At 46.1% G+C, this 27,857-nt stretch overlaps 1 protein-coding gene across 1 annotated transcript; it reads left to right on the top strand.

The window, feature by feature from the left end:
- Positions 1-631: 631 nt before the first annotated feature.
- Positions 632-27,857, top strand: GARS1 (glycyl-tRNA synthetase 1; the record flags this gene model as incomplete). Its single annotated transcript, XM_084510784.1, has 17 exons — positions 632-853; positions 4,618-4,719; positions 7,191-7,293; positions 8,364-8,505; positions 9,514-9,602; positions 11,083-11,159; positions 13,200-13,345; positions 14,297-14,446; positions 16,009-16,171; positions 16,657-16,821; positions 19,361-19,469; positions 20,007-20,151; positions 21,936-22,021; positions 23,949-24,058; positions 25,149-25,242; positions 26,117-26,307; positions 27,644-27,857. 17 exons carry the CDS (start codon positions 632-634, stop codon positions 27,767-27,769), a joined length of 2,220 nt encoding a protein of 739 aa, XP_084366910.1. The 3' UTR covers positions 27,770-27,857.

Here is a 27,857-nt window from a genome sequence, read left to right as displayed (position 1 = left end):
AACCCCATTTTGGGAACCCTGCTTTGGGGTGCAAGAACCGAATTTTAGGGGTGCAGGAACCCCAGGTTAGGGTGCAAGAACCCCACTTTAGGGTGCAGAAACCCCACTTTGGGCTGTAAGAACCCGATTTTTGGGGTTCAGAAACTCCACTTTCGGGGACAGAACCCCACTTCGGGAGTGCAGGAACCCCGTTTTGAGGTGCAAGAACCCCGCTTCGGGGTGCAGGAACGCCGCCTTGTGGTGCAAGAACCCAATTTTGTGGGGACAGGACCCCCACTTTCGGGGGCAGGAACCCCATTTTGGGGTGCAGTAACCCCACTTTGTGGTGCTCAGCGCCTCACACGAGGGGTATAGAAGCCCCCCACAACCCTTGAGGCGCCCCCTCAGCGCCCCGCGCATGCGCCCCCTCCACCCCCTCTCCCCGCTGCGTCGAATCTGCCGCACCGCCCTCCAAAAAAAAAAAAAAAAAAATAAAAATTAAAAATAAATAAATAAAAACATAAAAAAGACGAAAGTGCGGCGGCGGAGCGGTCGCCAGCTTTCCCCGGGCGGGATTTCATCAGGCGGGGAGGCGGAGCCCGCTCTCCCCCCCCCCCTCCATTTTCCCCCCGCCCCCCCCCCTCCCCCGCCCATGCCGCGGCCGCCCCTCAGCGCCGTGCCCGCCCTGCGCCGCCTCGTCCCCCTCTGGGCTCTGCCGGTACCGGCACCGGGCCGGGCACCGGGACCGGGATTGGGGCTGGGACGGGTTCAGGTACCGGGAAAGGTACCGGGAAAGGTACCGGCAGCCTCCCTCATGGACGGCCCGGCCGCCGAAGGGGTGCTGGCGCCGCTGCGGCAGGCGGTGCGGCATCAGGTAATGGGGGATTTTTGAGGGGAATTTGGGGTTTGGGGGGAGATTTGTGAGGATTTGAGGGTTTGGGGTGTGTGGGGAGATATGGGGGGGACTGGGGATTGAGGGGGAATGGGGGGGACATGGGGATGTGGGGGGGGAAATGGGGATTGGGGGGAAATGGGGGGTATTGGGGTTTTTGGGGGAAGTGGGGGAAAAAGGGGGTTTAGGGGGGTTACGGGGATGGAGGGGTGTAAGGGGGGTGTGGGGATTTAGAGGGGAATAGGGGGACACGGGGATATGGGGGAGAGGGGGGGGATATGGGGAGGGAGGGGATTTGGGGGGAACGCAGGGATTTGGGGGGGAATGGGGAGGCTGTGGGGGACACGGGGATTTAGGGGGGTTTTGGGGGGACACACGGGGATTTGGGGATATAGGGGGATATGGGGGAGGCTGGGGGGACGCACATGGGGGTGTGAGGGTATGGGGGCGACACCGGGGGGGTGTGGGGATATGGGGGGATACAGGGATGAGGGAGGATATGGGGCATATAGGGATATGGCGGGGGATACAGGAGGGCAGGGAGGACACGTGGATGTGGGGGGGCACAGAGATATAGGGACACCCACACGGGTTGGGGATGGGACCTGACGTGCCCCTCAAATCCCTGAGGGGGGGGTCCCTGCTGTCCCAGGGGGTCCTGCTTAGGGTCAGGGCTGTCTGACAGCTGTGTACCCCCTCCTCCATGGCCCTCTGGGTCCCTTCTGTCCCCCCCCCAGCTGTGGGGTCCCCGTGTGCAGGAACCAAAGCATTTCCCCACAGCCCCATAGGGCTCTGCCTGCCCCCATCCCATAATTCAGGATTTGGGGTCACTGCAGCACCCTGCACACCTCCCCCCCGAGCCTACAGTGAGGGCTCCCGGTGGATCTGTCCCAAAACCCCTTCAGTTTTGGGGTCTCTGGGGGTTCCCCATGTGTCACCCACTGGATCCAGGTGGCAGCCTACGGGGGCTTTCCTCCTCATGTCTGGGGCCGGCCCCACTGTGCATTTAGGGCCCCCCACCATGCTTTTAGGGCCCCGTGGCTGGCTCTTGGTGCTTTCTCTATAAAGCAGCCTGCAGAGGTTTCCTCATCCAGCAGGGTCATGTGATGACTTCCCTGTAGAAATGACTTTGTGTTGGATTTTGGGGGGCAATTTACCTTTTTCAATAATCGTATATTTACCCGATACGGTAAGGAATAGTCATTTCTTTGCACGCTGGTTGTTGGATCATCCTTAAACATCTTAAAGGCGGCTGTGCCCGGTCAGCTGGGGCCGCACACCTTTCTCCTTCCATCTCCTTGGCACGTGAAGCTGTTATCTCGAGCGTCCTTCTTACCTGAGGAGGATTTGCTCGTCCTCTGGTTTCGTAAGCGACCCTCGATCTCGGCCCCCGTGCTGCGTGCACCTGGGATTTCCCCGTACCTCCACGTGTGGGATCCCCACCGGGCTCCTTCAGGTGGCCGAATCCGTGGTCTTGTGCCCGGCTACGTGTGTGTCCCGTGGGCTGGTGGATTCGTGCGTGTTTCCCCATTAAATGAGTGGATTTACGGCCCTCTAATTACACCGGCGCTTCGGTGAGGTTTTATTATGAATCATTGCGCAGCCTAATGCCTTGGCAGGGGAGCTCCTTGTAAAGAAAATGATGATCCCCGGGACCAGCTGGTGGATTTATTGTAAAATCCTGCGTCGTGGACGCTGCCGTTTGCCCTGTTGGGTACCGGTGCCCCCGTTTTTTTTGTGCTGGTGGGCCCAGAGCAGAAGCGTGGGGTGCCAGGGCAAGGTGTGTGGGTGAACATGTTGAGCTGGGGCCGGGGATATTTAACATAGAGCTCACAGCAATATCTCACCGAGGTGTTTGCACAAGAGCTCAGGGAGGAAGGATGATAAGCTGAGACATTACAGCACAGTGGACCCCGTCTGCCAGCCCCTGGAGAAGCAGAGAAGAGGCTTTAATTAAACCAGAGGGACTCTTAACCTCCGGAGAGGAAGGCGAGCAGCCCGTCTTCCTCCTGCAGCAGCGCCTGATGCAATAAGCTGCCGTGATCCAGGGGTGGATCCCTCTCTCTGCTTTACTGCTCCGTGGGACAAAGCTGCAGCGAAATTTGCCACATCGAGTGCTGCTGTGCACTCCTCCTCTGGGCTGGGCTCGGAGCTTTAATTAGATCGAGTCCTGTCAGCAAGCATAATTGCTTGCTTCGGTTGTGTGTGTGTGTGTTTTTTTTTTTTTTTTTTTTCTTTCCCTTTCTTCTTGCCTACGTCTGAGGGCTCTTTCGCTTGGGGATCAGGACAAAGAGTTGCTGTGCGCTGCCTCTCGATGCTCAGCCGCGAGCAGGGTGACGGCTCTGAGTCAGCAGCAGCTGCCTTGCTGCCGCCTTGCTGCTTTTTCCACTGCCGACCCCCCCCTTAAGCTCAACAAAGGCAATTTGGACTTACTACTTTAAAAGAGAGAAAGGGGAAAAAAAAAAAAAGAAAAAAATCAGATCCCTCCCTCTGCCACGTTACCCAGGAGCGGCGGTGGAAGCCCGCAGTGAAACTCTCACGTTTTGGTGGGACCGGTTAACAGGAAGGAAACGTGCAGGTTGTGCCCCACGGGGCTGGGGAGCCTGGCAGGTCTCTTACATTTCTCTTGTTTCCTCATGTGTGTGCTTTCATGCACTCGTTTCTTCCGTTTATTAATAAAACCAGCCTTTGAACCCCCCAGTCTTTGAAAGAACCCTTTCTGATCTGACTGGTGTGGATTCTCTTCTCTTTGGGTTCCTGTAATATTCACGGCAGAAGCAGCGACTGTAGGAGAAGGCAGGTGTAGTGGAAATGTTGCCATCTCCTTTTTCTTTCTGTTTCATGGAGGAGTGTAAGGCACGAGAACAGTGCTCAACTCGGAGCATCCCATCCTTAGATCATCTTACTTGAGGTATCGATGTCTCTGTGCTTCTCCTCCTGGGGCTATTTCTTTGTGTCCTCCTCATAATTCAAGGTGCACCTTGGTTTTGGCCGGAGAAGAGTGGACAGAAAGGAAGGCTGTGAATTAATTCCTCTACAGGAGCAAGCTGGGCATGGCTGCTGAGGGTCCCGTTGTGCAAACACACTGCTGGGTTTTGCTGCTCTGAAATACTTGGGATATATATTTATTTTTTTACCTCATTCTTTTCCAAAGCTACTGGTTTTAACAGCAATAGTATTGACAGATAGTGCAGCGTCTTCCCTGCTTAGATGTTAAACTAAAAAGGTTGGTATTCCACAAGGACTTCTACAAATTTGTGTACTTATTGGGCCATTTTGGCCAGATCTGGCAGAGGAAGTCTAAAGTTAAAATTTGGAAGACGAGTGAAGGGGGCCGAAAGAAGAGAAACCTTATAATGAGAGAGAGCACAAAGCCTGTAGTAACCACCTGGGAATCCACTTGGTACATCCTTAAAGACAGAGAATTAGGGTGTGTGGAACTCTGTTGCAAAATGATGAACAGCGGAGTGTATTTGCACATGGAGATACAATAACAGATAAGGGATTTAATGTTTTGGGATGGTGGGGGAGGTTGCATTAATTGTTCTCTAATGATGTCCAGTTTTGCTAACTCCCCAAGATGTTTCTCACTTGAACTGATTGACTTTAGCTTCTTGAGGCCTGTGAAGAGTTGGGAGACAGCACAACCTCCTCCTTTTGGGTTGCCAGAGGAGCCGAAAGAAGGAGGGTCGTCGTTGGTGGTATTTGAAGAGAGAATCCATGTTTTCTGTTCTTTCTTCTTCTAGGGAGAGCTGGTAAGGAAGCTGAAGGAAGAGAAGGCTCCTCAGGTGGATATAGACAAAGCTGTAGCAGAGCTCAAAGCTCGGAAGAGGATCCTAGAAGCGAAGGTGAGTCTGGAAATTAAACCTGAGCTCTTCGGTTTTGCCTGAAAAGCCTCTCTCTCTGCTTAATGCTCTTTTACAGTATCTATAGATAGATAGATTGTAGAGTGTTTGAATTCACTTCTGAAATAGTTTAAAAAGTGATCTTTCCAGCTAGCACCAGCAAACTCCTGAAATATGAAAACCCACATGTCTGAAGCTTCACCTAAAGCTGCTTGGGTCTTGCTAAATTATATTTCATTACTTTGGTGCAGCTTTTAAAAGAAAGAATAAACAAGTACAGCACTGCTTGGAGCTGACTCTCTGTTAGAGTGCAGGTATCCAAATTGAAACCCTCTGACCCTATTTGTCCTGAGTGATGTGGGGTGAACAGTTAGTGCTCCGTGGGCCTGGCAACGTGGCTGGCTGCATGCATTTAACCCGAGCAAGGCAATATCATTTTTGCTTGGTATTCAGCCCAGAACCGTGCCTTGAAACCATTGCGTGAAACCTGTAAGCGTGGCTAGGCCTTCCTGCAACGAAGGGTTGTGGAGTGCCATCCCGGTTCTGCCTCTCAGCCCTCAGAAACCTGACACAGAGCAGCGAGGAGGCGGATCAGGAATTTTGGGAGCCCTTTGAGCCCCACCTTTCCTTTGGGAGAGCGCCTGTGGGATGCCACGGAGCGGCGTGCGTGCCACTTACACAACACGTGTGGGCTGTGTCGCTGTCAGCACACGAATGACCTTGCACACACAGCAAGTTCCCTTGTCAGCACAGCACCCAAAGTGAAGTGCTTTCTCTTGACAGTGTTTCCAGCAATGCATCGTGGTCGCTTGCAATTTTTGCAGGAGGCAGCAGTGTGAATGTTTGGTAGCTTTAGCTGCTGGTGCAGTCGCCAAGCCCTGTGATTCCTGCTTAAAGAGAGCAGGGTGACTCTGAATTTGATGGATTGAAAAGGACAGAGTAGTGTTTAAGTTCCTTGGCTTTATATTCTCAAACTATATCTTTTGGAAGGTCAGTAGATGATTCTGTTCCTGTACAGGGTCTTGATGGCTACTACAGGCACTTCTCTACTTTCCATTTATGAATACAGTTTGAAGCCAGATAGAAAGACTTTCTTTGACTTCTGCGCCATTTTATTCACCATCTTATTCACCATTCTCTCTAGTTTCTGTACCTGCTACAACTCTTCCTGCACTGCTGGCCATTTCTCCCCGCCAGTTCAAAACTGGGCTTGTCCCTGTTGTTCTGTCCATCTCTGGGCAAATGCCACCCTTTCTGTTAAGAAACGCTGGCGATTGTGAAATGTGATTCCGCTCTTTAAGCAGAGTGTCCAATGGATTCTCTCGCCATGCTTTAAAAGTACTGCTGAGGTGTTTGCTCTCCTGTGTGCCCTGTCTGTCTTTCACTCACTTTCCTGCAAAATTACACCTGGGCTTATGCTGATGGCAGCAGCAGAGCTTCTGTGGTCTTAATAGATGGTGGCTGTTTGTATGCGTCTCTAGGGGCTTTAAAAAAAAAAAAAGGTCATACTGTATATATATATAAAGCAGAATACTGTTCAAAATGATGGTGCTAGAGGATCCAAATTCATTTAGTGAACTCCTTGGCTTAATTCTGTTCTAATTGTTAAATTGTCTGTGTTGAAGAAAATCGTTCAATTCTGTTGACTTCTCTGTTGGAGTTGGTTGCAAAAATCCAAATCAGGTAAATTGTTCCTAGGCTATTGATTTAGGGTCATAAACAGTTGTTCTCTCTGAATTACTTTTGTCAGAGATATACCAATGATAAAATAATGTTTTTCTGTATTAAAACACTCTGTCCTTCTTGAGACAAGCCAGTAGACATTTATATGTAATTGCTCTGCCTAAATGTAGGATTTCAGTTAAAGTAGTGTATCTGCTGCAAAACATTTTTGTAGAATTCAGTTGGGGCATTTAGACACTCTGTAACTATAAAATTTGTGTGCTTGTATTTGTAAAAGTCTACATTTTAAAAGTATTCTTTGTGCAAATGGCTAAACACATACCTCTGGCAAAGCACGAGATTGATGCTGTTTATATTTTTTGCAGCAAAAATTCTTTCATGTGCGGAACATTTTAATAAAAGCTTCATCCACACCGCAAGTTATATGCTTGTAGTTTAAGCTAGTCATTTTAGGCTCTCTTTATAGTCAGGAGAGAGAAATAGGTTGGGAGAATTGCTTTGGAAATTGCCATTTTTCTCCATAGATTGTAAAGAGAGCTGAAGGTGGCTAGCTCAGGCTTAGTTATCTGAAAGTCAGGGCAGATGAGCCCACCTCAAATGTCTAAAATGCCACGTTCAGACAATCATGTTCATCTCAGAGTCCACTTCTCTTTGGAAAATGAGCGTGTTGGCAGGATACTTTCGCTTCAAAATGGTCTTTACAGACTTCTGACTCCTAATGGTGAGCGGAGAGGATTTGTCCTGTTAGAAACTGCAGCTTTTTAACCACTTTTGGTTTGCTTCAATTACAGGAGCTGGCCTTGCAGCCCAAAGATGACATCGTGGACAGAGTTAAAATGGAAGACACCCTGAAAAGGAGGTTTTTCTACGATCAAGCCTTCTCTATTTATGGAGGTACAGATTTAAAGAAATTTAAATTCTGATCCCTTCAGGCTAATGTTCTGGTTTTTCTAGCTATCTGAAATGCTGTTCTCTTGGGATGTTATCTTAATGCAACTTGAAAGATCTCTTTTTTTTTTTTGCCTTTAAACTTTCTCCTGCTTGAGTCTGTTAGCCTTTCCAAAAGGTTTCCTTTCCCTAAAGTCTTGGAGGAGAGCCTCATAGTTTCTCTTTTGGTTTCTGAGTGCAAATGAGTGGATGTTATGCTCCAGGATTTGAGCATTACACAGTTGAAGGCAGTTGCTTTGCAGAGGAGTAGGGTGTTTGGAGTTTAAGGGGGGTGAACAGCTTATTTCCTCACAACCATTTTTTGAGCTTTTTCTGGCAAGATAATGCTTAAAACTAACTTGAACTTTAGAACCTGTTACCTTAATGAACTTTATCAATGAACTTTATTGGGCAGGTGAACAAATGTGGCTGTTAAACCTCTTCAGAGAGCTGTTTTGAGGCAGCTCAAGGTCAGCGCAGTGCCTGTATGGTTACTGCTCTTTTATTTTAAGGCAAATAAATACTCGGGGTTGTTTATTAGCTTTCTTTGTTTCATTTTTTGCCTAAACTGGTGATTGGCACGCATCTTATTGTTGAAACAGCGTATTGTTTTGGAACATGCGTTACCACCTCATTTGTGTTCAGTTTGCCCCCAACAAAACAGTCCACAAGATATAACCCGTTGGTGAAGGGAGTTTGGCTTTTACAGCTATCAATGTATCAGCTTCACCTTCTGCCACTACCTGATGCCCCAGTGCACCCCACAACTGAACTGTACTTGATAGGGTAGGGTACTGTCTCTCTAGATGCTTTGCAGCATTTACTTTCAGACTTTGTTGTGGGTCTTCATGCAAAAAGCACCCCACAGAGAGCCCACAGTCCTTATTCTGCTTAGCACAGAGCAGTTCATACTCAGAAAATGAGCTCAGACTCAAATGAATCCATGGGGACGCTGAGAAAGGAGGCATTTTCCTCCAAACAATGCAGCTTCATACCATCTTGCTCCTACAACGCTTTTTTCCTTTCTCTCCTTGCAGGTGTCAGTGGGCTATATGACTTCGGGCCCGTTGGATGTGCTTTGAAGAACAACATCATCCAGGCATGGAGACAGCACTTTATACAGGAGGAGCAAATCCTGGAGATTGACTGCACCATGCTCACGCCAGAGCCAGTTTTGAAGTAAATACGGATATTTCTTTTTACAGCATGGCATTTCTGGTCATAGCTGCTTTTTACAGGCTTTTGTAAAAGTGCCTATGGGGATCTTGAGACTGGGTCACCCAATTTCATCCCCCTGCTCTAGTGCAAAATAATTAGGTATCACTGCACAGGTCAGTGAGAGAAGGTGTTGTTCCATAAACCTGGGAGAGCAGTGGGACCCATCTGCCTGAGAGCCTAATGTCTTAATGTCTCCTAGCAGTCCCCTTAGGTAAGAAATTGCCGTTATCCTTTTTTCTAACAGGTCAAGAAGATGAGAAAAAGGATGACGTGCCCGTTCTAAAACGGGGACGGCTGGGCCATGGCTTAGAACAGCAGTTTGGATGCTGGACCATCCTTCCCTTCTCTGCAGGGGGATGGCAACAGGCAGTGTGTTAACAGAGCTCTGAATAGAAATGGTGCTTCTGTAGCCCTCTTCGTATCCAACGCCCAGGTGGAGGGACTGCCTTCAAGGGCGAGAGTGTAGTTCAGGCTCTGGACCCTTTCACCTCCACGTTTCTGCTAAGACTGCCAACAGGTTTGCTAAAAATCTCAGGAGCTTTTGGAATGAGTCAGAGCTGAGGCAACAGCATTACAGTTTGTGGGTCACAGTATGAGCGTCAGGAGCTGTCACGGGTCACTGGTGTAAAATAGTGGAAATCTGTTTACCTGAACTGCTGAGGACCCCTCACAACTGCCTGTTTCTTGCTTACTTCAATCACAACGTGGTTTCTAAAGGTAGCTAAGTGTCATCTCACTTACCGACTAAGATTTAGCTGTATTGGTACTTTCTCACAGATCAAATCATCTGTAGGATGGTACTGCTTAACGGAGATCTGTAACCTGAAGCAAAAGTGAGCCTGCAGCTTGGGCACATGGTTTGAAGGGCTTCTCTTTGGTGATGGTCCCTGCACTGAGCTTGCACCATCCATACCCAGTGCTGTCCAGTGGCAGCTTTCACATTCCTTTTTTATTTGTTGTCTGTTCTAGGACTTCTGGCCACGTAGACAAGTTTGCTGACTTCATGGTGAAAGATGTGAAAAATGGGGAGTGTTTTCGTGCTGATCATCTCTTAAAAGGTTGGTTTTCAGTTAAAGGCAGGTGTGTTTGGGGATTTCTTGCAGTGATTTAACGTGGGAAAATAATATCTTTTTTGGGGAGGGCCAGTTGGTGTATCCAGTCACTCACAGTTGTGTTTATAGTGCATTATTCATAACCTGTTTGCCCATACCAGAGATTCCCTAAGTTCTCAGTCCCACAGAAATGTTGTGCTAGTGTTTTTAAATGAGTTATGGGATCTCTACCAAAAACGTAGCTGGGGCCCTTTTTACAAAATGCTGCATCTTCAGGCCATAAAACATTGCTGTGTTGTCTAAGCTGAGGATTCCCATATAAAATGGTTCTTATTCTGTGCCATGTTCCAGACATCTCTTGTGTTTCAGTTGCTTTTTGTTCAGAATTGGGAAATGATTTAATGAAGATACGAGGGGACAGAGCACGCTTTCCCTATACAAGGGTCCATTACAGGGCTGCTGCTGACCTTTGTATACCCTATAACTCAGCCAGCTTTTGGGACTGTTAAATAGACTTTAGGCATTTCTTAGGTTTGCAAAGTCCTCACATTTTTTTTTCCTGGTTATTGATTTAAATTTGTTTAAAGAAGAAAAAGAAATTACGTGAATCATTACATGATTTTTTACTTAAAAGTAAAAAAACTTCTTATAAAACATTTTTGCATACAGCTCTGTTGCGAAAGGAAGGATTTTTCTGCTGTAGGTTTAAATGGGTTGTGCTGCTTAGATTTCTAGACCTTTTCTTGGAAGTTAGGTGTGTAGAACAGTCTATATCAGCCTTAAACTGTTTTTGTAGTACTCAGTTTGAATCTTCTTTTTACTGGGGGGAGGTGGGGGAAGAACAAACACAGAAGAAACCCATCCACCCTCTGCCCACTTTGCACACAGAACGGGCCCACAAACAAGAGTGTCCCTGCTCTCTTCTGCAGCCCATCATTGGAGAACAGCCACCTGCTGTTAGTGCCATTAAAAAGGCAAATTCCTTTTCCAAAATGGCAGTGGGAAGTCTTGCCCTCACTGTTTGCCTTTGTCTCATGGAGGATGTTGTGCTTTAACATGGAATGTGGCCTAACCCTACTGTACCAAGTCAGTACGTGCCTCCGAGTGTGTTTGGATAAAATTAGCCTTGCTGGCTTGGGATCAGACGTTACTTTTAATTTTCAGTCTTCATGGAAGGAAAATAAAGGAGAAAGGGGTTACAAAACCATTGCTTGGGTTTACAGGAATCAGGATCAGGAATAAACTAGAGCAGGACCTCTTGTTTTCCCTGTTGCATGTTGGTACAGCAAATTGGTGCAGCTTTTGTGCTGCAAATCAGCATTGCCCTGGTGATGTGAGTGGAATTAATCTGATGGAGACCAGCAGGACAGCTGGTGGGCATACACTTATGGTCATGCTGGAGGATCCTCCTCTACTGTCTACCTTTAGATCGGGGTTGGTGTTAGGTTTGCGATATAAACTCAATGTGTACTTTTCTTGCTCACAGCTCATCTGCAGAAGCTTATGTCTGACAAGAAGTGCACAGCAGAGAAAAAGGCAGAAATGGAAAATGTTATCACACAGGTAGGTGGCTGCGTGAGGAGGTGACTGCTTTAGGGATGCCTGTGCCATAGGGGAAATGCAGTACACAGTAGCAGTTTTCTCTCTGCCTCTCGAAGTGTGTACCTCAGAGATACGTGTTCCTAAATACTGGGAACTTGCTGCCTAATCACATCTTCCTTCTGCACTGGAGAGTTACTGCTGGTGTCTCTTGAACACAGAATTGTTAGGCTGAAGCTCTGTCCTTGGAGCTAGTCTGCTGTGTTGCACTCTACTCTCTGTAGAAAGCTTGTTTCTTTTGAATCCCCCTTTTACCTTTGTTGAAGCCTCAATGCAGGAGTGTGATGCAAAGAAACAGATACAGATGGGAAGTTTTGGCAGGCTTTTCCTGAACCACCTCAGCACTGAATTGATATGGTTCAAGACTTTGAAGCACTTGCGATCTGTTCCTCTGTGTCCAAGACCCTGCATTAATTTTCTTCTGTTTACTGTGAAAATAGCTGGGGCTCCAGGCTGGTGTTCTGAGCAGCTGTACAAGCATTTGCCTCTAGATTTTTATTTATTTTTTTTAAAAAAAAGTTTGTTTTTGATGTTTGTTCTCATGACATGTTCTCATGACTTCTAGGATAACTGCTTCCAGAGCCATGCATAACAGAGTGGATGTTTCCTTCCAGAAGCAGCCACTTTTTCTCTTCAGTGCATTGCATCACTGAGCAGCTGTTATTAGCTTTGTCACACTGCAGCTCTGAACCTTCACTATCCTTTAAAGGAATCCTTCTATTAATTTTTTATCCTGTCTTGAGGCTTCTCTGATACGTGAAGATTTGTGGCAGAGTTAGAAACAGCTCATTTGATTATTAGCTTGAGTGTTAAATCATGATTATAATGTGCACTATAGGTCCCTTATGATACTTACATTATAGAAACTACATTTAAATGTGCATATGCAAATGGTAGTGCTTATGTGCTCAGAATAAGGCTAGAATTTGCTGCTCTTGTGTAGTTAAATTACAGTTCTTGTGCTCCTACTGTTTGTTTCTTGTCCTTCAGTGAAAAGTAGGGTTCTGGAAGGGGCTGACATTATGTCACAAGTGAAAGCATCTATCCAAGCTGCTTTTAGAGCAAATGAAAATTCTTTTACCAAGAAGCCCTGTGCTGCAGATTTGCTCTATTTGACTAAAATGCAGAGCAGCTCTAAAAGGGAGTATCAAATGCATGGCTTGAATATGGTGTTTCTTGCAGCAGGAGGAAGAGAAGTGAATGCAGACAAAGCACTGCAGATATTTTAGCTTTCTTTTCCCTCACTGCTGTATTTTTTTTTTCCTCTTCACAGAATCACAGAATTTTCTAGGTTGGAAGAGACCTCAAGGTCATCGAGTCCAACCTCCAACCTAACGCTAACAGCCCTCCACTAAACCATATCCCTAAGCTCTACATCTAAGCGTCTTTTGAAGACTTCCAGGGATGGTGACTCCACCACTTCCCTGGGCAGCCTGTTCCAATGCCTCACAACCCTTTCTGTAAAGAAGTTCTTCCTAACATCTAACCTAAAACTCCCCTGGCTCAACTTAAGCCCATTCCCCCTCGTCCTGTCACCAGGCACGTGGGAGAACAGGCCAACCCCCACCTCTCTACAGCCTCCTTTAAGGTATCTGTAAAGAGCGATAAGGTCACCCCTGAGCCTCCTCTTCTCCAGGCTGAACAAGCCCAGCTCCCTGAAACTGCAGACGAAGCCACCAGTGGGTGTTGATGTAGTCCTGATGACTTTTCTTCTGCTTTACACCCACTCTTACCCTTAATGCTTGCAATTCTCTGTAGACTTTTATGGAATGGCTGAGTTGGGGACCGACATTACTAAAATGAGTTTGCAGCTTCCTGAGATACACTTCTGTCGTTGTTTCAAACAACAACTTAGCTTGCTTAAAAAAACTTAGGCTAAAAAGGAATATTTTGGGCAGGTGCTTCAGAGCTGTGGGTCAGGCTCAGTAAAAGATGAAGAGGATGTAATTCATTCCAGTAAGCTTGTCTGCTAATTAAAATATTTCTCCTTTGTTTTGATATTAGTTGGACAACTACGGCCAGCAAGAGCTTGCAGATCTCTTTGTGAACTACAACGTGAAGTCTCCTATCACTGGGAATGACCTTTCCCCTCCTGTTTCTTTCAATCTGATGTTCAAGACCTCCATTGGGCCTGGAGGAAACATGCCTGGGTCAGTACCAATCACATTCTGCTCCCCCTTCTTCCTAGATCACTTAGGATTAACGTTAACACGAGGAACATGGAACTGTTGCAGTCATAAAAACACTTGAAGCTGCCTGACTGTGCGGATCACAGCTGTACCTTGCTGGCTGGCGTTGTGCTTTCCAGGAAACCAGTTAACTGACGGTTGTGGACCCAAAGTTACCTGGTGCCTGTAGAGAAACTGTTTGTACCTTTTTCAGGATGAGGTTACTTAGTGGGATGAGGTAACTTCAGCGACTAGGTGTTTGTAGTTTTTGTGGGAGTGTAGAGGCTTTTTTCTTCAGTTGGGATCTCCAAAAGTAAAGAGTAAGTCTCTTCCCTCTTCAGAAGCAGAGATAGGATACTCATGATACTCCTTGTGATAGAAGATCAAGGGTAGGTGTCATGTGCTTCCCAGTGCAGTACGTGGAATGGTTTGTGTAGGCGTTACTGCCCTCGTACTGTCAGATCACTGTAGGGACACTGAAACCACGGTTTGTGTCATAGCAGAGCTGTAGTCATAGTTTCCCTTCAAAATCCACGTTTGGAAGCAGCCTGGCTCTGCCCAGACCCACGTAGTGCAGGCAAAGAGAAAACACTCCCTCTGACCTCTGTGATGCTGTGACTTTGTAACTGGTTAATACATTGTACTTCATAAAAATACCCTTTCCATCCTTACATCTCAAAAGCAGCCAAGTCACCCAGTTTGTTTTTAGGAGTACCTGTGAGGTTCTGTACTTGGGCCACAGCTGATGTTTGATTGTCTCCCCTCAGCCTGCTGCTTCAGTGTTTTGTGTCTGTAATTAAAAGACTCGAGACAAAAAAAGTTCCTTTAAGTTCTGTAGTAACTGTGTTTTTCTTTTCTCACTGCTTTCCCCACCCATTTTTAATGGTGATTTTTTTTTCCCTCCTCTCTCCCCTCTGCCCCATCTCCTTTCAGCTACCTGAGGCCAGAAACCGCACAGGGAATATTCCTCAACTTCAAACGTCTTCTGGAGTTTAACCAAGGCAAACTCCCTTTTGCTGCAGCCCAGATTGGAAACTCCTTCAGAAACGAGATCTCGCCCCGCTCTGGCCTTATCAGAGTGAGGTACTGCAAATTTCCTCTTTCAGCAGGGGGTGTCCTGGCACAGGTGGCACCTCCCATTTGTTCTGGTGTTGATACAAAGATTTGTTATTTCACTTCCGTGCTTTATCCCAGCGTGCTCCTGATAAGGTGCCCAGTCAGTCACAGGGTTCACGGGCAAAGAACTTATTTAGTTAAGGTTTTAACTAATGATTTCTCACCAGCCAGGCTTGGAGAGAAGTAGGATCTGTGAAATAGCTGCTCTATTAGAAACACCTCGATTAAATTCAGTTCTACTAGCAAAATTTGGCTTCCACCATGAACTAAACAAATCATTAAAGTTAGCTGTGTTTTCTACAAGGTGTGCAACTTTGTTTAATTACATCATACTGTTTACTTTAAAGCTAAAATCTGGAATCAAAATGCAATTGACCTTGCAGCAGTGTTTCCTTGTTTCAGTTCTGCAGCTTATTACAGAGAGGAAGTGAGGAGATAACCTGACTCAAGACCTGTGTTTGTGTCCCAGCATCAGTCAAGCCGGAAAGCTCAGGGTTATTACTGAGAATTATTTTCAAAGCTTTCTATCTCAGGGTGAAAGTGATTACTGCACTTCTTTCAGGGTAATCGCTGTATCTTAACTGAATTATTCTGAACAGATGCCTCTGTCTGATTTGGAACGAGGACTCCCATGCAGTCAGCGTGGTTGTGCTGTACAAACAGGCAGTGTGTATTGCAAACTTGGTAACTGATTAATACAGTGCCTTAAATGTCGCTGAGTGGCAGTGCCATCATTAGCACTAAGGGAACTGTTTGGAAATTTCTCAGTCCTCCTGTTCTCACGCATCTGGAAATGAGCAACTTTTGTTATGGAAATACATTTCCAGTCAAAAATAAATTACACGCTTGTGGCACATTTACAGGAGACTGTGTTATTATGCTATCATAGCAAATTATATCCTGATGCCTGTGATTTAAAGTTAGTGATTACGCAGAGGTGTTCTAAAAGGTTCTGGATAACAAGATAATTCAATGTAAACTGATTTCAAGCAAGAAGGCTAAACCAATGCATGAGCATAGATGTATTAGAAACAAGCTCCTCAAACAGGATGTACACCATTGCTGAATGTGGTGGTATAATTATTTTCAAGAAATTATCCTCTCACCCGACTGTTTTAGGTATCTCTGCTACGAGTTAAGACTGCTGAATAAGTCAGTGGATTATTCCTCACTGACTCCACAGGAAACCTGTACTTCTAACATGGGCATTGTGATAGTCTGGAAAAACTACAAAAATTTTGGAGAATTTCCAGCAGTGGTATTCTCTGCATTGATTCAAGGTGGTGATAAACATGGCCTAGATATCTCTCAAGGAGTTTATGGGGAGTTGCGTTAGGAATTTGAAGATGAAAATAAAGCCAGTGTCAAGTCTGGTTCATGTGTTAGTCTGTCCATTGCCTTGGCTCTGGTTTGCTTATGTTTTTAAATGCTGACTTAATTGTGAGAGGCAAAAGCACAATTGTTGATTAGAGGGGTTGTGGCTGACGCACAGAATATTGAGTTTAAGTAGTTGTTGATGTCTCCATTAGGGAATTCACCATGGCAGAAATTGAGCACTTTGTGGATCCCAGTGAGAAAAGTCATCCCAAGTTTGAGAACGTGGCAGATCTGAACATCCTCCTGTATTCTTCCAAGGCCCAGGTCAGCGGGCAGTCCGCCCATATAATGCGGCTGGGAGATGCTGTCCAACAGGTAATGTTCCTCGTGTGAGCACACAGAGCTTGCTCTTTTGAATGCTCTTCTGGAGGCTAAATTACAGACTGTTTTGTGGTGTCAGCTGGGGTTTGCTCCCTGATTTAAGACTCAGTCCTCTCAAGTGCATCAGTGTGACCATGATCTAAGCATGGCCGTTGTTATCACAGAGTGATTTGGGTTGGAAGGGGCCTTAAAGCCCATCCTGTTCCAGTACCTTGCCATGGGCAGGGATACTTCCCACTAGATGAGGTTGCTCAAAGCCCCATCCAGTCTGGCCCTAACCACTGCCAGGCAAAGGTTATCAGAGATAAAAGGCTGCAGGTAGTACTGGGATAGTGGTAGGTATCACTCAGCTGATAAAAGAGTAGTATGGAGTACTAATATCTGCCAAAAGCTGTTTGTGGAGGTGTGATAAATCACGCTTTCCCTTCCCTGCGTATTAATTTCTATGTGTTTTTTCTTCCTGCTTTCTCTCCTTCCAGGGTGTGATCAATAACTCCGTTCTTGGTTACTTCATCGGCAGAATCTACCTCTTCCTCACAAAGGTCGGCGTTTCCCCAGACAAGCTGCGCTTCCGACAGCATATGGAGAATGAGATGGCTCATTACGCCTGTGACTGCTGGGACGCGGAGTCCAAAACATCCTATGTAAGTGGCGAAGTGGAAAGGCAAATGTCCCTGTCACATCTGCTGTTAGTGCAGGCGGAGGCTCCGATGTGCTGCTTGCTTTTTAAAGCTAGGGCTGATGAGCCTGATGTTTCTTTTCATGCCTGTGTTGGTCTGTACACACTGTGGAGGAATTATTCTGAATCAAGGAGGGCTTCAGGGGAGAGGTCAGCTCCCTACAAAGTCTCTGAACTGTTTGAGCTCCTTTGCTGGAGTCTGAAGGCACCTGTGGACTTTGTGCAGGTTAAATTTCATCTGGAATGAAAGGAAAACAAATTTGCCAAAACTGTAACCCCCCAGTAACTTATTTCAGTGGAGGCGTTATTCCAGGACAGATTCTCTCCTGCTAGGAAGCTTTCTCGTCCTTTCCCACTTCCAAGCTGTGAGAATTCAGGCCTGCCAGCTCAGGCAGCTGGTGCTGAGAGAAAAATTTCCTAAGACTATTTATCTCCCAGTTGAGTCACCGAGAGCTCTTCAGTTCAGGCCTTGTTGGAAGCTTTCTTTTTCTCTTATCTTCTTGGCTGGAGTTTGGAGAATTGTAGTGTGTGTGTGTTTGTTTTTTTTTTTTTTTTTTTTTTAGGTGAATCAGCAGTAAGTAGCTAGGGGCCAGACTTACCTCATTTTAGATTCTTTTGCTGAGCTTTCAGGCTTTTCAGTGTCAGCCAAAGTGTATCACTTGAAATGATTGTCTTCCAAAATACTTCTTTTGAAACTTAGTAAGTAGACTATCGATTTTGAGTAGGGGAAGTTATTCCTGTCTTCAAGAGTACAGAATCTATTTTCCTGACTTGAATCAGGAAAAAAGAAGATACTTCACTATACATTAAGGAAAAAAAAATGAAATAAGTGTTCTTCCCAGCCTTTCCAAAGAGTTTAGGATATGTGCAGACTCCTGAAAATACCTAGAGAACTCTGTGATCTAATCCAGTAAAGGGTTGAAAGATAGAAGGGATTCTGTGAAGGTCTATAGGGTTAGCCTGTGATATTGCAGGGACTCTGATGTGAGTAGACCCCATCTGTGGTCTCTGTCAGGATAGCCAAACTGGGATCATGCAGCACACAGGTGTCCACAAAGGGCATGGGTCAAGGCATCAGATAGTTAAGGCAGCTTTATTTGTGGGCAGGAAGAACCTCCTGCAAACTAGGGGTGAAGAGGTTGGTGGTTGAAATGAGTGGTTTTTTTTTTGTTGTTTTTTTGTCTTGGGTTGTTTCCCTCTATTCCCTTCTTTTAAGGAGCTGAGACAGGCTTCTCACTCAAGCGATGCTTCATTAGAACCAGTTAGAGAAGTAGCAGCTAAAATTATACTAAAATTAAGATGAGGAGAAAAAAAATGCAGCAGCTTGGATGAGTGATTTGTCGTCATATAGGAAAGTCCTGTAGGAACAAGTGAAGGATTGGCTTCCTCAGAATATAGATAACTGCCATGTATTTCCAGCTTCTCTTCCCAGCCAGCTGCTTGGGAGCCAGCCTAAAACAGGCTGGACATACGTGGGCCACACCATGTAAGTAAGATCAGTGAACTTCATGAGCCTTGTCCTGGATTAGTACAGCACTCACAGAGCAGTAGGTCTAACAGCCCAGCCCTGAGGTGAGGGCAGCAATCCCAGGAACAGAACAAAACCTCCTTGTGAGCTAGATGCAGATTTTGTTCTGTCACTCAACCATGACCAAAAATATTTATACTGAATTCCAGTACTCAGCAGTAAGTTAACTCCTCTGGGTAGCTTTAAATCCATTTGTATAAAATCGTCATGTTTTGTGTTACCTGAGAAATACCTGTAGTACCCTGTTGGTTATTGGTGTAATAATTCCCCAGGGTGTTCTGGAACAGCGTGGTTTTCTGAGCATATTCACAGGTGTTCACATACTTTTCCTGACACCCTGCAAACTGGAAAACCACAAAACAGGTTCAGGATTCCTGTCTGTCTGTGCTGATTGTAATTTAGAGAACCCAGCTGGTGGTTGTATTTGCTGCATGTGTTGGGAGACTTCATCAATTCTGCATCCATGAATGGCGTTTTCAGATTTCTGCTTGCCATCCATGCTGACGTGTTGAGAGAAGCACTTCCCTTACATGTTATTTGTGTCTTAGTAGCTCATAAACCAGAGTTTTTTGGCCGTTCTGATGTGGCTGGCTGCTTGCTGTCTATTCCATGCTTGCAGAGTGGTAAAACTTTGGAGGCGTGATGTCTTCGTGTAGTACGGGAGTGATAGGCCTGTATGCTCTGGCCCCAGCCCCAAGCTGTTGGCACAGTGCTGTGTTCTGCCAAGTCATGTGGAAAACCTGGCCCTGAGCACAGACGCTGGTTAGATAGCTGATCGTTTCCTCTGGAAACAAATGGAGTCATTCAAACGAAGGAGCAAACCGGTGAGCGAGGGCTGCTTATTGTGATAGAGCTAATTATGTAGAAAAAACAGTCATGGAAGCAGGGGGGGGGCTTAAGAGCAAGTAAACATAATTTTGACGGTTAAGTGGACAAAAAAGTGTGTTGGTGAAAGCTTCTGCTTTTGTTTTTTCAGGGCTGGATCGAGATCGTTGGCTGTGCTGATCGTTCCTGCTATGACCTCTCCTGCCATGCCCGTGCCACCAAAGTTCCTCTTGTAGCTGAGAAGCTTCTCAAAGAACCTATATCCTTTCAGAATAAACCAGAATCTCTTGAAGAGAAAAGTCATTCGACCGTGAGATGTCTTGGAGATCTGTGCAGCTCTTTTTCAATTTACATCTGCAAATTTTATCAGGGAACAGATTTAGCAGTTAAGATCAGCATGGCTTCGGGAAGTAACCTGCAAAGAATTGAGCAAGGGGGTGATTTTACTCCTGTGGGCAAAGGCAATTTACTGTCTTGGCTTATTTTTTTTTTTTTTTCTAGCTTAATCTGGGCTCTGTTTTGGCTGTGGAGCGTGGTTTAATTATGAATTTGAAGTTACTCTATTGGGTAACTCCACGTCATTCCTTGATTCTGCTGCTAGTTATACTTTAAAAAGTTGTATTCTTTAAAAATCTGTGACCTGCCTTTCAATGCTTTTTTTCCCCCCTTTCCTCTCTTGGAGGGAAGTTTCTTAACCCAGTAGTGTGCTCTTTGTGGTGTGTAGCAGCTAGCTTTGATGCAGCAGAAGCACCAGACCCTGCTTTCTGTGATCTCAGACTCCTTAACTGCACCATACAAAACAGTCAACATCGTTCAGTTCGAGGCAAATAAGGGAGCCATTGGCAAAGCTTATAAGAAGGATGCAAAGGTGGTGCTGGAGTTCCTATCCATGTGTGATGAGTGTTACATCACCGAGAGGGAGCAGCTGCTGAATGACAAAGGGTGAGCTGGCTGCTGTGTGGGGTGCCCTTCTCTGACACATCCCATGTGGGTTCCCAAAGTGCTGCGGGATTAATGTGAGCTGCCTGAAAGCAGCTTCCTTGTGGGAACCGGCTGGGTGGATCACCTGAAATGCTTTAGTGCTGTCTCTTCCACCAAATCATCGCTGGTCAACCGTCAACATATCTCAGTATGCACACAACCTTGTAGCATGGCATTTAAACATTTGTTTGTTTGCATGGGAACGAGCTTCTGGCTTCAGTGGGATTGTCTCATAAAAGAGACACACCTCAGAGAAACGGGAGATGTTTGCCACCTTCCCTACTCTGGTTTCAGAATTGACTGGGACTAGCAGATAGTTTTATAGTTAAGCTTAAAATTAAACAGTTGTGAGAGTGATGGAACTCAAAGATTTGGTTAAATGAGAACCAGAGCTTTGGTATTTGTGTTCTCCAGTGTTTAGTGACATGCTTTAGCACATCTTACGGTCTGTCATTGGGGCACCAACTTGTATGTCTTTCCTCAACCTGCCTACCTGTATTCCTAACACATGCAGAAATAGGAAACATAAGAAATCTCAACAGTTGTCAAATTTGGCTGAAGCAGGGCAACAGCTGTGTATGTCATGGGAAGGCGAATGGTGCAGTAATAAAAATAAACTTCATTTCCTGCTTGAAAAGGTGCAAGGTGTGGGAACAATGAATATATTCTAGAATGGTCGCACTTTTTCAACTTTGTTTAAACAGTTTTTAACGTTCTTTCCCTGATCTAAGAAAAAATAACCACTAACAACAAAAACCACACACAAACGAACAATAGAAACCCAAATCAGTAATGCTCAAAATGAGGAGAGAAACTATTGCAGGATATGGTGACTGTAGACAGATCAGAACCAGAAAGTGAACCCGGGTGATCCAGAGTCCCGCTGAAATGATTCAATGATTTAAAATTATTAAATCATTAAATCATTAATGATTTAAAATTATTAAAAATAAGTAAAAATGATTTAATTGGTGCCGTAGGTTTGAATGGGTAGGGGGCTGCAAGTTGTGACTGTTTAAGTTCAGCATCCCACTGTGGCTGCTCTCAGGGTGAAGCCTTTATAAGCTCCAGCCCGTTTGGCGCTGGATCCAAACACAAGTGATTAGCACACGCTTTTCCTAAACACATTTTCATTACAGTAATCCTAATGCTTCAGCGAGGCGGGGGGCATAGCTCAGTACAGCCCAGGTTGTCCTCAGCAAGTCATGTGTGCCAGTGGCAAGTCAAGTAAAGGAGCAAGAGAAAAGTTAGAGGACTTGTAATATAAAAAGCTTTAGAAATATGCAAAAAAAAGCCATAAAACCGTGTGTTGCCATATTTATCCTCCCCTTTGCTTGGTGTCTGTGAAGATGTAGAGTACCTTCTGACAACTCATTTTGAATGAGAAGTCCATTCCTCTGCAGCAAGTGCCTGTTTCTTGTGCTTTTTTTTTTTCTTTTTGTTTTTTATGCTTTGTTGTGAGATTCTTCCATTTCCTAATTGAGTTTGCCTCAGGCTGTTAACCACAACTAAGTTTGCTGTGATTATGAGAATGGTTGCTTTTAATTTATAAGTAGTAATTTTATTATTAACATAAATTTCTTTTAATGGCTACACCACGTTTCTTAGATCTCTGGGATTTAGTCTCTGGGACCGTACCTCTTCTTAAAGTCAACCAACTGATGTAATCAAGGAAATAAAACCTGTTTATTTATTGGTGTAGCCTTTAAATGCCTTTTTTTTTTTTTTTTTTTTTTCCTTTGCAGGGAATTCACTGTTGAAACCGAAGGGAAAACTTTTACATTAACAAAGGACATGGTTACTGTGAAGAGATTTCAGAAAACATTACACGGTGAGCTTTTATTTTTGTTTGGCCACCCGAGATAAGAGGCAGTGCAGGATACGCTTTGAACGTGGACTTCATGAGTTCCATTTTCCTGTTAGCATTGTACTGCAGCACGGGAAAAAAGTCAAATGTTACTCTCTTGGAAGTTTGAAAGCTTTTTGAACAGCAGTGGGGCTGCTCAGTAACCTGTGTAATAGGCTTGGGGCTGCTTATTGTGTTCCTGCTGCGTCTTCTGGGGTTTGTAAGGCGGCGCTGAGAACCAGCTGCTGTAGGAAACTGCTGTAGGGGGAACTGGGGAGGGTACGCCAGCTTTGGGAGTTCCTCAGAGACATCTTGAGGTCCTCACCTAAGGTTATTTGAGAAGTCTTTGACAGAGCTGGAGCCTGAGGTGGATTTTCCCCCAGCTCATAATGTAACTACTGGATCGTCTTGCCCTGGGCTGGGAGCACGGTGTGTGCTCCTAGGAAGGAGTTCAGCAGCTCACAGCGTGTGCAGACTGTATTTGTTGCAGCTGCTGAGCCACTGAGACATCCAGGTGTCTTTTAGCCTGCAAAGGCTGGTGCTGTGCCAAGCTTTGCCTCATCATAACTTCAAAGAGTTGTAACTGTTAGTGACTGTGGTACTGCTAGGGCCCAGCACGTAGAACTGCAGTGGCTGATTTTACTTCAAATTTCGACATTTTGGCAGTTTGGCAGCTGTCTGCAGCAGGAGGCAAAGCTTATGCTTTCCCTGTCTCTTAGCTGTTTGCATCCAGAGATCTGTGACTCTGATTTAGAGCTGCAAAGTGAGGTGGAACAGACCTTGCAGGAGAAACAGCAGATGTGGGCTCGGCCTGCTGCTCTGACAGAGCTGGTGCTCACCTGTTTCATTGCATTGCTCTCCATTTTTCTGTATACTTTATTTTTTTTGACTGACCAGTGTTTGGAAACTGGTTAGTCAGTGCACAAACCAAACGAGATCATCCTTTTGGAAGGTGAAGTCCCACTCGGGATTAGGTGCTTAATTGAGGAGGGTCGGTTCTGTAGGCACACGGAGTGTGCAGAGCTGCAGAGTTGGATTCCACCCTTGATTTTTCTAAAGCAGCCAGTGCCTGTAGTCATTGTTTCTTCTCCAGTTGCTACATCTGAGCTTTTTCTAAAAAGCTGACCTGTCTGAGCAGTGCAGCTGATCACTGAGCTCCTTTCATGCTCAGAAGGGAGAAGGAGGAAGAAGCTTCTTGACAGATGTGTGGCGAGGACAGGGAAGAATGACAGGTATATAATAAAGTACAGCACATCACATCTGAGAACTTGTTGCAAACACTAAGTAGTTAATCCTCGTTCTCCCCTCCCTCCCTTTGACATGTTGTAGAGGAGGAGAACAGGGAGCAGAACAGCATTGAAGCAGGCAGCTGAACGAGGCAGGAACACAAAGGAATTTGAGTCAGATCTGAAGCTCTGTGCTTCTCTTCTCAGGCTGCTGGTTCCTGAAGCTGTGCTGGAACAGTAAACTGAAGTGGACCAGAGCTTAAGCTTTACCCTGCCATCATCCAGGCTGTTTAATTGTTAGCATGGCCTTGGGCACAGTTCTGGTCCATGCCACAGAGTAATCTGGACATAGTTTGTGGCCTGGCATTGGGCGAGGACTGTTTGGGGAAGGCCTTGCTGTCATGAAGTGGAAGAGGTTTTATCTGCATGGATGTGAGCTGTGCTGTTTGCTCTCAGGGCCAGGGGAGGGGCCCTGACTTGTTACTTACAGCCTAAATACATTCTGGACGTGGATTAAGTCCAAATTTTTTCGTTCAGGTATGTGTATTTAGAGCAGGAATGTTTAACCTTTTATTTTCATGTGCTCAGCTATGTATAATCAGAACTTACGAGCAGAAAGGCAGCTGCAGTAAACACTTCTTTTGTGTAAATTCTTTCATGATGATGTTTGTTCTGTTGTATTTCAGTGGAAGAAATCATCCCAAATGTAATCGAGCCCTCATTTGGTATTGGGAGGATCATGTACACGGTGTTTGAGCACACGTTCCGCATTCGGGAAGGAGACGAGCAGAGAACGGTGAGCTTTCCTGCTGCTGGGCCTCAGCTTAACGCCAGCTGCAGGCATTTGCCTTCCCCTAACATCCTAAAATAAGGCTGCGTAATGCACAGAGGAGATGAGGAAAACCCAAGTGGGCTGTTGAGTTGCTGTTTTTGCCAGTGTACGTGTCATCCACATGCACCGAGAGCATTTTGGGGCTGTGTGTGTGAGGCTCTCACTGTATTACTGGCAAGGGGGTGAGGAATTCTTCGTTCTTGATTCATGCTTGGTTGGCGCTGTCCCATCATTTAGAGAAAGGCACCTCCTCAGTGTTTTTATTTCCCCTCTCTTTGCTGCTTTTCCTGGAATCGTGCTTCTGTGCAGCAAGAGGGACAGCAGACTTGTTCCCTCAGCCCTCCCTGAAACGCAGCCTTCTGTAATTCTGGATTCAGGAGCTCAGAGTGAGGTCACAGCAGACTCTGAATCACAAACTGCTCATGAGATCTAGGATATTGGACTGTACCTTCTCTCCTTTCCAGTACCTCTTTACTTTTTGTGGAGCCTGGGCTGCTCTATGTCTAGTTCACATTACAGTCCACAAGGCCTGTAAGGGATGGGGAATGTTTTTTCTTTTCCCCATTGGTCACCTTTTCTTGTTTGCTTCTAAGGGTGTCTGTGGAGGGTTCTGGGCGTCTTTGAGCTGCTTTTATTCCTTGCGTATGCAAAGCCCCTGTGGGAATTAAACAGGGAGGGAGATGACTGGAAAAACTCCTTCCCCTTAGACTGTACATAAGATTAAATATCCTGGAAAAACTCTTCTACCTTTCATTTTCCTGTAATTCAAATGGGGATCTCTTTCTTAGGGAGAGCTCTTGTAGACTTCTGGTTGGAGGTAAGAGTTGGATGTCAGGAGGGAAGAGGAGTTGGAGCACAGCTGGAGGAACTCAATCTTTCTCCAGGTGTGTGAGGTGTTTCTGCTGGAACCCTGAAACAGGTTACAGGAGAACATCTGCTCCCCTGGAACAGTCACCCTGCCTCTAGCCTCAGTCAGAGTTTATTCTTACCTCCTAAGGATCTGGTCTAACGGTTAAACTTGTATTTATTTGTGCTTTTTCTATTTTTTCCTCAGTTCTTCAGCTTCCCAGCTGTTGTAGCACCGTTCAAGTGCTCTGTTCTTCCTCTAAGCCAGAATCAGGAATTCATGCCGTTTGTCAAGGAATTATGTAAGTGAAAACTGGGGATCCAACGGTGATGTGCACTGGGAAGAGAGGCTTCTTCCTCAGTAGCAGAGGGGAAAAAATAGCTTTGGGATCATGTGGCTCTCACAGGTGCAAAGGGAGAGTTGAACTAAAATGGTTGGGATCAGTTAGCATTGCATGTCTGCTAGACTTCACAGTCCAGCCTCAAGAAGTGAACTCCCTGCCCTTCCATGTGTTGGTTTACACTGTAAAAAACATTTCTTTTTTTCTTATGGTGTCAAAAAGGAATCTTTCCCACTGTCGGGGCAAAGCCTTCAGAAGCAGCGCTTTGTGTATTAGTTTTTTGACCCAAATTGCTTCCTTGGCTCTGGTCGGCCAGCTAATTTTTGAAATCAATCCTCGATCTGCTGTGCACTCTATCACAATTGCCACTCGTATCATCTAAAAGTGAGTCCCTGAAGGACAGGAGCACAGGCTGCCTGTCAGACAGGGCCTTTTGCTGTCTGCATCAGGCTCTGCCTGGGACCTGGCCTCATCGTGCCAAGCACACATGTAAGGCTGGGATGTTCCGGAGCTAAAGCAAAGCTGTGGGACTGTGATGACAAGCTGAAGTCAGTGACTTTTCTGTTTGTGTTGCCCTTTGGGTGAGGGCTGGGTGATGCTGTGTGAGTAGTAATGTACTTGTGGGATGGGTTTGAGTTCGTAGTATTGACGGGAAGTGGAACATTGAATCTCCAGTCAAAATAAAAATAAGAATCTGTGACGCTGCTTGAGATCAGGACACGCGGTGCCTCGCTCCAGGCAGTGCTGTGAAGATGTGGGAAGCCTCTTCTAGGAACACGTTGCCTGCTGAGTATGTAACGAGTCCTGGTCATCTCCCCTTCTCCGCTTTTTGCAGCTGAAGCACTCACCAGGAACGGCATCTCTCACAAGGTGGACGATTCCTCCGGGTCCATCGGCCGGCGCTACGCCAGGACTGACGAGGTTGGCGTGGCTTTTGGGATCACGATCGACTTCGACACCGTCAACCGGACGCCTCACACAGCCACCCTGAGAGACCGGGACTCGATGCGCCAGATCCGAGCCGAGGTAAGGGCAGGCGGTTTGGTTTTGCTGCTGACTGAGCCAGGTCTGTTCCGTGTGGGACAGGGGAGAGCTTTAGCTGCTGTATCTGATCCCCCAAGATTTCTGTGGGAGCTGTCTCCAACTCTGGGAGGCAATTTTAGCTGTTCTGAGAAATCCCCAGGGAAGAAATAGTGGTCAAAAAGAAGACGCAGGCCCTGCTGCTAACGTCAGGAGAGGCGGTTATTTCCCTGGGATGTGGAGGTGGTGTTCTTACATGAAAGCCGTGCTTCAGGCTGATTGCGTTGCTCTTTAGAGTGCCTCTCTCTGAGCAGGGGCTGCTGAGTAAATGTGTTTACTTGTTTTCTTGAGGGCAGGGCTTCTCCGAATCTACAGGCACCAGAGCAGGAGAACTCGTGCCTGCTGCAGTCTGTCTGACAGAGCACAACAGGAGCACAGTTCCTCAAAGCTTGCCTCCTACCATTGTTGCCTGTGAAAGCTGGTGAAGCATCGCCCTAAAGTCATGCCTGCCTTAAGCACGCTCTGCTAGGACAGACTGGAATAGGGAATCCCTATAGTGGCATTGTTACCTTGGAGCAAAACCTGCTCAGAGCTGTGGACGTGCAGCCTTGGTGCCTCTTTCGTGCCTTTCCCTCCTTGGCTCCCACCAGAAGCTCAGTTTGGCTCCTCTAGGAGCAGGAGGTAGCTCTGATCTGCCAGGCCGAGCAGTTCTAGCTCTGCACAGCACAAAAGCACCTGGAGTGCTCGGGGCTACTGAGCTGGATGTGGGTTCAGTTCGGTGTAACAGGCAGGGCCAGCTCCTCGGGGCACCCATCTGTCTCTGTTTCACCTGGACAACCTCTCACTGCCATGTAGCAGAGATGAGATTTGTCATCCCCCATTTGCTGCAAATCTTCTGGTTTCTCTAGCTGATCCTTCCCGCTGTGACTCTACTGTGAGGAGCAAAGAAAAGGCAACTGACAGCTCCTATTGTTCTGGGCTTACAGTAAATAGGGCCTGGCTAAGTCTCGGCTTACAGCATCTTTTGGGATGTGTGCATTGTTTTCTTTCCCTTCCAAAACCATAACCTAACATTATGAGGGATGAACCTTGCTGTGGCCCACCATGGTGAGTTTCACTTCCCTCATGGGTCACCCTTAGTAGCTAAGCTGCAATGGCACAGACTGAGATTTAAGAGGTTTTATTAGCTACTGTTTTTTCTCCCCAAAAATAATCACCCAGGAAGATAATAGTCTTGCTCTCAATCTGTTGCTGTTGTAAAAATTACCCGTTTTCCTCAAGTATCCAGCAAATTGAAACTGGTAGCTTCGTGTTTCATACGTCTTTGTGATTTTGTCTGCAGATCTCCGAACTTCCTGCTGTCATCCGTGACCTGGCGAACGGTTATCTGACTTGGGCTGACGTGGAGGCAAAGTACCCACAATTTGAGGGACAAGAGACTGGCAAAAAGGACACAATAGAGGAATAAATAAAAGGAACTGAAATAAAATCCAATCACTTCTCCAGTTTTTACTGTTCATGTTAATATGAAATAAACTTATCGTGTATTATTCGAA

Source organism: Aythya ferina, assembly GCF_964211825.1.
Source record: "Aythya ferina genome assembly, chromosome: 2".
Taxonomy (NCBI): domain Eukaryota; kingdom Metazoa; phylum Chordata; class Aves; order Anseriformes; family Anatidae; genus Aythya; species Aythya ferina.
Note: the sequence above shows the minus strand (reverse complement) of the source record. Positions and strands in the feature narration are given on the sequence as shown.